The sequence below is a fragment of the Sciurus carolinensis genome, chromosome 6, assembly GCF_902686445.1.
Source record: "Sciurus carolinensis chromosome 6, mSciCar1.2, whole genome shotgun sequence".
In the NCBI taxonomy this organism is placed as follows: Eukaryota; Metazoa; Chordata; class Mammalia; order Rodentia; family Sciuridae; genus Sciurus; species Sciurus carolinensis.
Window position 1 is genome coordinate 129,935,049 of NC_062218.1, and position 12,233 is coordinate 129,947,281.

The 12,233-nt window shown below is 35.4% G+C and overlaps 1 protein-coding gene across 9 annotated transcripts in view; it reads right to left on the reverse strand.

The window, feature by feature from the left end:
• The window catches only part of Nsd1 (nuclear receptor binding SET domain protein 1), a 156,292-nt gene that overhangs the window by 45,612 nt on the left and 98,447 nt on the right, over nucleotides 1–12,233 (reverse strand). For all 9 annotated transcript variants that reach the window (XM_047555064.1, XM_047555060.1, XM_047555062.1 and 6 more), the window contains 3 exons: nucleotides 6,964–7,039; nucleotides 4,460–4,578; nucleotides 3,291–3,434 (listed from right to left, as the gene is read on the reverse strand). In XM_047555064.1, the coding sequence (XP_047411020.1) occupies nucleotides 3,291–3,434; nucleotides 4,460–4,578; nucleotides 6,964–7,039 (339 nt within the window). The remainder of the gene's footprint in view (nucleotides 1–3,290; nucleotides 3,435–4,459; nucleotides 4,579–6,963; nucleotides 7,040–12,233) is intronic.

Below are 12,233 nucleotides of genomic sequence, written 5' to 3' on the forward strand. Positions count from 1 at the left end.
GATATGAAGATCTGACACAAGGCCCAGGACCACAGCAAATATACAAAAGTCCACAGATAAGATAAAACCATCATATATTTGGGGATCACAAAGAAAGTCACTGTCACTGAACAAAAGTGAAAAGGGGTTACAAATGGCATGAAATGAGGTGTGAGAAAGACAAGGACCTGTTAGTATTAGAGTTTCTTCTAACTGCAAATGTGTACCACTGCAGAGCTCTATCAAAGAAAAGGCTGAAATCAAATGTTCATTTTTAAAAACATTCCTCTGGTTCTTATGTGAAAAATGAAGAGTTAAAAAGTATGAACAAAGAGACAAACCAGAAGCTACTGCAGTAGTTCAAACAAGTAAACGATACTGGCCAGCTAAATGTGGGTAATGAATTGTACAAAATGAGATCCTAGTGGACTGGGGATGAGGCTCAGTGGTAGAGTGTTGCCCTGGTATGTGTGAGGTCCTGAATTCCATCCCCAATACCAGGGGGTGGGAAAGGGAAAGAAAGACAGAGAGAAAGACATACTGAGATCAAGATCCTAGCAATATCTGAACAGCCCATTAAGACACACCTAGAACCACCTCAGAAAGATCACATTCTGAGAACTTATTTAAGACAGGTTACCACTTAAAGCAATGGCTTAGGAAGTGAGGACCCACATCTGTCACTATAAAGACAATGTAAGGGTTGTGGAAACTGCAAATTCCCAACATTCATTACTTTCAACACTCTAAAATCCTGATTTACATCCCAGAGTGAAGAGGAGGAAAAAAGCCTTATACAATCAATTAGGATTACCCATAGATACCAAAATCTGTGGAGGACGCTTACATATCCAGGTGTGGTGGCACATGCCTATACTTGCAGCAACTTGGGAGGTTAAGGTAGCAAGATTAAAAGTTCAAGGCCAGCCTGGGCAACTTGTCTCAAAATAAAATATAAAAAGGGCTGGGAATGTAGGTCGGTGGTTAGCATCCTGGGTTCAATACCCAGTGCAAACAAACAAACAAAATTCAAAACAACTATAACAACAAAAAAAATCCTTCTGTATCATGGCATATAAAATTTGTGCATAACCTATGCACATCTGTCCCACATGCTTTATTAGAAATCTATATTATTTATAACATCTATATAAACATTCCTTATACTGTATTGTTAAGGAAATAATGACAAAGAAAAAAATCTATACATGTTCAGTACAGACCCAATCATTATAGGTCAAACTATACAGTACATATCAGGAGCAATATAACATTTTTTATTCCACAAATATTTTCCATCCACAATTTGGTAAATCTACAGAAGTGAAACTCGCAGATACTGAGGGCTGACTGAGGAAGGAAGGAAAAAGTGACTAGGCAAGTTCTGTTTTTAAGAAATAAATAAAAGATGCCAGGAGTGGCTGCACATGCCTGTAATCCCAGCTACTTGGGAGGTCAAGGCAGGAGGATTTTAAATTCAAGATCAACTTCCATAATTTAGCAAGTCTCTATCTCATAATAAAAAATAAAAAGGGTTGGGTATATAACTCAGTGGTACACTGCCCTGAGTTCAATCCCCAGTACCATGAAAAATAAACAAATCAAAAAAAAAAAAAAAAAATCAAAGAAACAGAACAGGTTTTGGCCATCAAAGTAGAAACAAACAAATGAACAGGAAAGCTTTGGGAAGCAATCCCACAGAGGCAGCCTGGAATTGAGAGGGGTCCCTAGGGCCTTAACCAACCTGCAGCCTGGGTTATTCTCACGTTTGTCTCTCCAATTACCCACTATTCATTCACAAACACAAATTCAAAACTGCCATGTGATATATTCTGCGTCATATACTCAATATGCCAATGACATCAATTTTTCTATAAACAAATGGCTTAAATAAGAAAATTTCAATTACAGTACAAATTGAATAATACATTATTTAAAATTAACTCAATGTTATGAATTAATGCAAGCAGTTTTTCTTTTTATATTGGGAAACTTGAGACAAAGGGGCGCTATTTATAAATTATTAAATCACAACATCAAATTTATACAAACACAGATCCAAAGAGTCCAGGACCACACAGGCACCCTATTTTTATTTATTTTTTAATCATCTTTGTAAAGTATTTTTACACTCTGATTTGTCTTGCTCCAATAAATAATGAAGATAACTGTCCTCGAGGATTAATACTGTGTTTGGGAGCTGGTCCAAATACGATGAAGCATTCTTTTTTTTTTTTGCAGTGCTGGGGATTAAACCCAGGGCCTTGTGCTTGCAAGGCAAGCACTCTACCAACTGAACTACATCCCCAGCCCCTGATGAAGCATTCTTTATGTAACAGGGAAAGTGAATACACAAAATAAACTGGTATAAAATTGAAATGGTTACAATCTGGGTTGGTCTCCCGTATAATCCCAGTGACTCAAGAATCTGAGACAAGTTCAAGGCTAGCCTCAGCAATTTAGCGAAACACTGCCTCAAAATAAAATAAAAAGGGCAGTGATTATGTATCAATTGTACAGGGCATTTGGGTTCAATCCCCAGCATGGGGTGTGGGGGGGGAATTAAATAAATCTCAGATTAAGTTTTTATAAGACACTTTAAGAATTTACATCGGAAGATCATTAAGACTATAAAAAGACAGCACACCTAAAGCATATGGTTAACTGATTAATCCCAAAGTCAGATAAGACCCTTAAACAAGAAGTTGGAGTCACATCTCCGGGATGAAATAAAGCACAATGATTAGACCTCTAAACTTAGACTGCCTAGATCTTAACACAAGCTTACTGAATGACTACATGCAAGCTATTTAGACTCTGTAGTTTTGTTTCCTAATCTGCAACATGGGAATAATAATAGAACTCGATCTTGTGAGATTACTATGTCATATGACTAAATGATAGAATAAGACTTGACACACAGTAATAATATGTATTTGTTAAATAAATGGGAAAATACAGGTGATATCTTCAAAGTACCACTTAGAAAAAAAACTAAAATAGCCCCCAGAAAAATTCCTAAGAAACCCTAAGAGGTCCACACTATGACAGGTACACCACAACAAAATTATGCTTCACAAACTAATCACAGATTCACATTCCTCATCTCAGACCTGCTTAAGGACATACTCATGGGCCACAGGGACAGGTGGTAAACTCTGTCAAAGAGAAAAGAGTTATAGCCTTGAAGTAACTCCACTGGAATCATCCAAAATCATTTCTTCTAACCAAAATATGGTCATTCAGAGATAAGAAGGGGATCTCTTAAGATAATCATGCAAAGAAAATATAAGTGGGCAAACATTCTCTACCTGACACACATTCTCCTTGAGTGCCGCTCCTCCACCTCGTTCACCCTGCATTTTTTTAGATGCAGACATTCCAGAGTCATGTTCTACACCCTCCTCAACAGTTTCCTTGGGGCTTGCATCCGTCCTGTGATTCATCAGTTCTCCCTTGCAGAGAAAAAATAATATTCCATACCTGTATTATTGATGTCTCCTCCATCTGACCCCCTCCCTCTGGGCTGCTATTTGTCTAGCCATTAAGCACTTACAGATGTTCAGCCAATCACGCGGGCGGACTGCATGCAATGTTAGTTCTAACCCTGCTGTGATTGGGCGGGTAGTGGGCGCCTCATGCCCTGCCACTAACTGCTCTGAGGCTGTTCCACTGGAACTTTTTGAGCTGTTCCATTTAAAGGTTTCACTAAGGGAGAGAAAACATTCTTAAGTTTATTTGATTACTTATTTGTCCTTCCAAGATCAGTGTTTCCTAAATAATGCCCCCCTTGGGCATTCTATTCAAATTATCCTGGAAAGAAACGCTCTGCATCATAGTATGTGATGCTGACCTGACTGATTCTAATTCTCTTTTAACTTAAGTTGAAAAGCCAGTTAGCATCAATGACTGCACAGAGGTTCTGCAAGGAAAAGGTTTTTCTCCAAGGAAAAGGTTTTAAATCTATGTTTGTTTCTTTGCAGTGCTACAGATGGAACCCAGGGTGTCATGCATGCTGGGCAAGCAGTCTACCACTGAGCTATATCCTCAGTCCTATCTTTGTTTCTTGAAAGGCAATTTTTATAAATATTATCCCAAAATTGAGTAACTGATGGTCAAAAAATAAGTAAATCCCCCTAACTGCAGCAGTCTCAACTTCTAAAGGGCATTATCTAAGTTCACTCATATCATGTGGTTACTTGACATTGTGCTTTCTGGTTTTAGAACCAAGTTACTTAATTTACTTGAATAGAAATAAATTTCTTCTGATGCCTACAGCACAGGATGTGATCTTCTAAAAGATCATATCCTTAATTTCCTTTACTTGGATAAGGCTCTCCTTCCACTTCAGGATCCCTTATGCCTATTAGCCATTTCAATATAATACTATTCTTAAGTAAACTGAGGGAGAGGGATGTGGCCTCTACTGTGAAAAGTAGCTTCTCTTCACAATGTCAAAAGATCAGGAACTGAGTAATACCTCTGGGTTTGGAGTTTCTTTTGATGAGTCATCATTTTTCACTTTTTTACATTGCACCTTGGCTGTAATATGCCTCTGTCGTTTTCGCTTTCTTGGTTTATCAAATATCTTGGTAGTGCCTATGAAAGGAAAACAAGTGTTACCTAATGGCTAGTTACACATATGTTCAAGAACTACTATCCTTACATAAAGAGATCTCAGACAATAATGGTAGGTTAGAGTAAAAACCAACTTTTAAAACTCATATAACTATCTAGATGCATAGGTAAGAAAAACATGGGAAGAGAAGAAAACAGACTTAGCTATGACTACATAACTAGCTGGGGAAATTGCTACATGTAAGTACGACTTATGTACATTAAATAATAAATGAACAGGTTATTAAAGCAATTTCACTTTACAAGTTTGAAATGGCACACTTTCTAGTTCCTCTAAGGATGTTCACATCCCATAGACAGAAAAGTCCATTTACTAGGCAGGAAAAGATATTAATTCCTAGACTCCAATATAAAAGAAAACAAATTTTATCAACATTATGATTTAAGTAAATTAAGATGGACATATATAAGATTTGGCATAGAGGATAGGAAAAGATCCCTCGATACATTTAGTGTCTTAAGATATTCACTTAGTAATAGGATAACCTTTAACACCGAACAGTACAGAATGAATGCACAATCTCATCTGCACATTCTCATATTTAGAAAAAGAAATACTAGTCCTGTCCTCATTTTCCAGTATACATATTTCAACTCCTTGTTATTGTAACACCAAAAGGAATCTAGAGAAATATTTTAAAAATGTTCCAGAATATTATGCTAGGTATCAAAATGAATGTTAAGACTGTGGTTCAAAGACTGCCTCAGTGTCATCTGTTTTGACTGCCTCACTGTTTTGACAGCTGTCATCAAAGCTGCTATCTAAGACTAAAAGAAGAGTTAGAAGGATGGCAGCCTAACAATTAGTTCTCTAATTTTTTTTTTTTTCTCTTTGCACTGCTAAGGTTAGAGCCCAGGGTCTCACACATGCTAGGCAAATTCCCCCAAGACGCTGGGCTCAAAATGCTTACACAATAGAATAGTTAGATGAAATTTACAAAAGATAAACTTCACATTACTCATTTTACAAGAAAACTGAAATATAGAGGAAAAGAATTAGCATTATTTTGAAAGCACTTAAGAGCAAGGGGGAGAAAAAAAAAAAAAAAAGACCAAGCAATGGGATTATAATTGCCCACATGATTAAAATAAACTAACAGATTTCTATATGTTAAAAATTTATTAGTCAAGTGACATATTAAAAGACATATCCAGGGCTAGGGATATAGCTCAGTTGGTAGAGTGCTTGCCTTCAAGCACAAGGCCCTGGGATCAATTCCCAGCAACACCAAAAAAAAAAAAAAAAAAAAAAAAAAAAAAAAAGGATATATCCATTAAAGACTATATGAAAAAAAATCATTTCATGATACTCTGTTGGCAGATCACATATGGTATAGTACATTCAAATCTGGGATAATAGTTCAAGAGTGACAGTAATCATAAATGGTTTAGGCACACAAATGATCAAAACGGTAGAAAGAACTGACAAAATCTGGAATGCATAACAAGATAGTACTGTCTTTGACCTGAATTTAGTTCCTTGATCCTGCAACCTCATTTTAACGTTTCATCTACAAAACAAAAATGATACAGAAAAAAATTCTCTTTGTAATAGTTTAGACAGATTAGAATTAATAGTCCAACCAAAGGTGTTCGGAGAGTACATGCTCAATTTATGAATATACTATCTGCATTAAGAGCTGTCCATACTTCTTGGGTAAACAACCACAAATAAAAAGTATAGATTCCAGAAGATAGCTCCTAATGTCATTTGCCCATAAGAGAAAACCACAATGGAATTGGCTCAAAGTTATGCTCTCTTATTCAATCATATACTAACTTACCAAAGATCATAGTCCTTTAAAAATATTAACACAATTTGTGAAAGATTGGCCTAGATGATTTGTGGTCTCCCACTCAACCTGAATTCCACTTCTACTTTACACAAATAAAAATTAAATCATGTACTGGGCACAGTGTCACAAACCTCGACTCCCAGCAATTTGAGGGATTGAAGCAAGAGAATTCCAGTTCAAGGACAGCCTGTGCAACTTAGTGAGACATTGTCTCAAAATGTAAAACAAAAAGTTCTAGAGATGTAGCTCAGAGTTAATGCACCTTGGGTCTAACGTCTAGTACAAAATAAAATTAAAGGAAAAAAATAAAACTCAAAGACAAGAATTAATGATGCAAATAGATTAGTAAAAAATGAAGGAGAGAGAATTTTTCTCTACTGTTCCAAGTATTTCCTTGCTCAAAATATAACTTAATTTAATGTAGCAATGGAAAGCCTGAAAATGATTACAGAATCTTAACAGTTTTGTGAAAAAATTCAAGAAGCACATTTTGGGCATCAACAAAGTGCTTCAATCTGCATTACATTTTCTAAATCTAAAAAATACTCACCTCCAACAAACTCTTTTAAATGAGATGCAGCACATGAATTAGTAATGCCATTCTCGAAGTGACCAGCTTCATAACACTATAAGTAAAAAGCAACATAATTTACCAAGGAATGCAAAATAAACACTTTATCTTATATGCCCAAATCTGAATTGTCCCATGTCCTAGATATCAGATCCTGGCTGTTTTTGGCAAAGAACACCAGAGTAATACTAAAGGGTTGTACAGGAAACATCAAGGGGAAAGGCTTTCCAAATTAAAAAAAAAAAAAAAAAAAAACAACTTACGGAAAACTTCCCATACATAAAATAAATACAGAATGCTGCTGAATTAAGTGGAAGAAAAGTAATATGTATCCAGAAACACATCAAGCTCAGCTCTATTCCACCCCAAACCATATTTTAAATTCATACACCTAAAATACTATTTGTACCATTAGCAAGACTAGCTTACTTCATGAACTAAGTATTAAATAGCTTTGAAACATGAAATATCTTTACAACTTAAATATCTTCATCAGAAATACTTGTATGAACCAGTTTAATTCTAAGAAAATACCGTCTAAGAATGATAATATTCACTGTAACTGTAGAACAAAACTTTAGTAGCTATAAAAAGTCAATACAACAGATGTTTTTACTATGAAGTTTCCAGAGGTTGAGAACAAAACAAGATAAAATGCAACTATGAATTTCTGGACACTCATTAAAATAAACTAATAAATCATAAGAATGCAAACTTCTTCAAGTTCAATGTACAGCAAAGTCTGATCAAGTTAAATAAAATGAGAGGGGAAATACTAGATACCCAGGTAAATGAAAACAAAGACCCCTGAACAAATCCACAAAATAAACTTGAATATTTTAAGAAAAACAGTATCACAGTATTATTTTTATAACCAATTTATAGTTCATTATTTAAAATTCATCCAAAAGCTGTGCATCAAAAGAAACAATATTTGGGCTGGGGCTGCATCTCAGTGGTAGAGTGCTTGTCTAGCATGTGTGAGGCACTAAGTTCGATCCTTAGCACCACATAAATATATACAAAAGGGGGGGGTACGAAAAAATAACATTATTAAAAAAATAAACAAATGTTCCCAAACTACACTCCAAAGAACAAGAAAAATTCTCATTTCCAATTTCATTAATTTTGTCAATAAAAATAGAAGTAACACAAAAATATACTATGAATAAAAATCTATTCTTAGAATTAAAAAAAAAAAAAAAAAAAGGACACTATAAGTGCCTTAGATGACGTGAAGATGTCAGTAATTTACTTATACACTGAGTCTAGGGCAGATTAAGCCATGTACTACCTCAGCAGATAAACGCTCTCCCCAACCTACTGATTAATCCATCTACAGAAAAAGTGGCCACACTAAATGGCCATTAAAATGAAAGTAAAACATGGCTTTAATCTTATGACATAATATACCTGAGAGTAACCAGTATCTCGAAAATGAAACTAACTAGGACATATGGCACCACTCACTCCTAGAACAAACAAGAATCCTATTTTATCCCCTTGTTCTATTGTCAAATCAAATGCTCATCTCCATCCCACAAAAACTAATAATTCAACAGTGACAAAGAACTAAAATAGAGATCACAAGTCAGGAACAATGGTGCAACTTGGGAGACTGAGGCAGGAGGATCGCAAGTTTGAGCCCAGCCTCGGCAACATAGCAAGACCCTTCTCCAAATGATTCATGAAAAAGATTGGGGATATGGCTCAATGGTAGAGTGCCCCTAAACTCATTCCCTAATAACACACACAAAAGGGGAAGTAAGAAAGTGAGCAAGCAATAAGGAAAGATGTCAGTGGGGTGCATCTAGAATTTTCTGGACAAATTTGACATCGATATAGAGGGAAAATTAACTTTGACACTCAATCTCATGAATTCCAGTTAGAACGAAGATCTCTGTGTGAAACCCAGAACCATAAATCTCCTACCAAAAAAAACCAAAAAACAAAAAACACACACAAAAAAAAATCCACAAGAAGAACGTATTTGAGTTCAATGCATAGGCAAAGATTTCTTGAACAGGGCATAAAGTATTAAACACAGCCAGGTGCAATGGTGCACACCTGTAATCCCAGCGGCTTGGGAGGCTCAGGACCTAAAAAAACTCAGTGAGACCCTGTTTCTAAATAAACTCGAAAAAGGACTGGGGAATGTGGCTCAGTGGTTAAGTGTACCTGGGTTCAATACCTGACACCGCCACCCACAAAAGTATTAAACATAAATGAGGAAGAAATTTTTCTTCTCGTGAGAACAAACCATTAAGAAAATGAATATTTCTCCCTATTGAAAAATTTTAAGTTTTATTTCTTTACTTCTCTGGCTCTCCTTTCCTTTTGTTTACCTGTTCCCTCAGAGTCTCTTTCTCCTTTTCGCGTGCTAACAACCAACTTCTTTTGATTACACTCTCACTATATTATGTAGAACTTCTACATATTCTTTTCTTATCCCATTAATAGCTACATCCTACATCCCTCTGCATCCTCTTTGTCCTCCATTAGAAACTGCAGACCTTATAACAAATCTATTTGTTATACTGAAGATAATAATTGAACTCATTCTGTTTATTATGACAATATTGTTAATGTCCTCATAAAAGCTATTGGGTCTAGGGTTGCATACTGTCTGAACAGGGCACTTCTAATATTGAACTCCCCCTTAAAGAAAAGGTTTTGAAAACCTACAGGGTCACTATAAGGCGAAAGGAGGGAAATGGCAATATCCCAGATCTGCACTGCTAGAGGGGAAGATACATGAAAACATGAAAAAAAAAAAAGGGAAGAAAATGATCCAAACAAATCTAGATTCTATATTAATAGAATCCAATGACAGTATGGTAGAAGAAATGTCAGAAAAGGAATTCAGATTACATATGATTAAGATGATTTGTGAAGCAAAGAATGATATAAGAGAGCAAATGCAGGCAATGAATGATAATACCAGTAATAAGTTGAAAGAGCAACTGCAGGAAGCAAAAGATCATTTCAACAAAGAGATAGAGATTCTCAAAAAAAACCAAATAGAAATGCTTGAAATGAAGGAAACAATAAACCAAATAAAAAACTCAATGGAAAGCATCACCATAAAACTAGACCAATTGCAAGACAGAACCTCAGATAATGAAGACAAAATATTTAATCTTGAAAATAAAGTTGACCAGAGGAGATGGTAAGAAATCATGAACAGAATCTCCAAGAACTATGGGACATCATGAAAAGACCAAATTTAAGAATTACTGGCATTGAGGAAGGCACACACATACACTCCAAAGAAATGAACAACCTATTCAATGAAATAGTATCACAAATTTTCCCAAGCCTGAAGAACGAAATGGAAAATCAATTACAAGAGGCTTACAGAACACCAAATGCACAAAATCACAACAGATCCACACCAAGGCACATAATGAAAATGCCTAACATTCAAAATAAAGATAGGATTTTGAAGGCTGCGAGAGAAAAGCATCAGATTACATATAGGGAGAAACCAATATGGATATCAGCAGATTTCTCAGCTCAGACTCTAAAAGCTAGAAGGACCTGCAACAACATATTTCAAGCTCTGAAATAACATGGCTGCCAACCAAGAATCCTATACCCAACAAAACTAACCTTCAGATTTGAAGATGAAATAAAATCCTTCCATGATAAACAAAAGTTAAAAGAATTTACAAAAAGAAAGCCTGCGCTACAGAATGTTCTCAACAAAATATTCCATGAGGAGGAAATGAAAAACAACAATGGAGGTCAGCAAAGAGAGGAACTACCTTAAAGAAAAATCCATTCAAAGGAGAAACCAAGTCAAGTTAAAAATCAAAAATAAGCCCAAATGACTGGGAATACAAATCATATCTCAATAATAACCCTGAACATTAATGGCCTAAACTCATCAATCAAAAGACATACACTGGCAGAATGGATTAAAAAGAAAGACCCAACAATATGCTGCCTTCAAGAGACTCATCTCATAGAAAAAGGACATTCAGACTAAAGGTGAAAGGATGGGAAGAAATCTACCATGCACAGGGACTCAGTAAAAAAGCGGGGATTTCAATCCTTATTTCAGATAAAATGGACTTCAAGTCAAAGTTAGTCAGAAGGAATAAAGGACATTTCATACTGCTTAAGGGAACCATAAATCAGGAAGACATAATGATAGTAAATATTTATGCCGCAAACAAAGGTGCATCCCTGTACATCAAACAAATCCTTCTCCTTTTCAGGAATCACATAGTCCACAACACAATAATTCTGGGTGACTTTAAAACACTGCTTTACCTCTGGATAGATCTTCCAAACAAAAACAAAACAAAGAAACCATAGAACTCAATAACACAATCAATAACCTAGACTTAATAGACATACATAGATTATTCCATCAATCAACAAGTGAGTTCAATTTTTTCTCAGCAGCACATGGAACCTTCTTGAAAATACACCATGTTATGACACAAAGCAGCCCTTATGCAAAAATATAGAGATACTGCCTTGTGTTCTATCAGATCATAATGGAATGAAATTAAAAATCACAGACAAAATAAAAAACAGGAATTACTTCAACACCTGGAGACTAAATAATATGCTATTCAATGAAACATGGATAACAAAAAACATCAGGGAGGAGATTAAAAAAATTCTTAGAGGTCAATGAGAACGATGATACTACATATCAAAATCTCTGGGACACTATGAAAGCGGTACTGAGAGGAAAATTCATTGCATGGAGCGCATTCCAGAAAAGAATGAAAAGTCAACAACTAAATGATCTAACATTACAGCTCAAAACCCTAGAAAAAGAAGAACAAAATAACAACAAAAGTAATAGAAGACAGGAAATAATTAAAATCAGAGCTGAAATCAATGAAATTGAAACAAAAGAAACAATTCAAAAAATTGACAAAACAAAAAGTTGGTTCTTTGAGAATGTAAACAAAATAGACAAACCCTTAGCCACATAATAAAGAGAAGGAGAGAGAAAACTCAAATTACTAAAATTCATGATGAAAAAGGAAATATCATGATAGACACCACTGAGACACATAACATAATGAGAAGCTACTCTGCAAATCTGTATTCCAACAAAATAGAAACTACCGAAGACACTGACAAATTTCTAGAGACGTATGCTCCTCCCAAGCTGAACCAGGAGAACATACACAATTTAAACAGATCAATATCAAGCAATGAAATAGAAGAAGTCATCAAAAGCCCACCATCCAAGAAAAGCCCAGGACCAGACGGATTCTCAG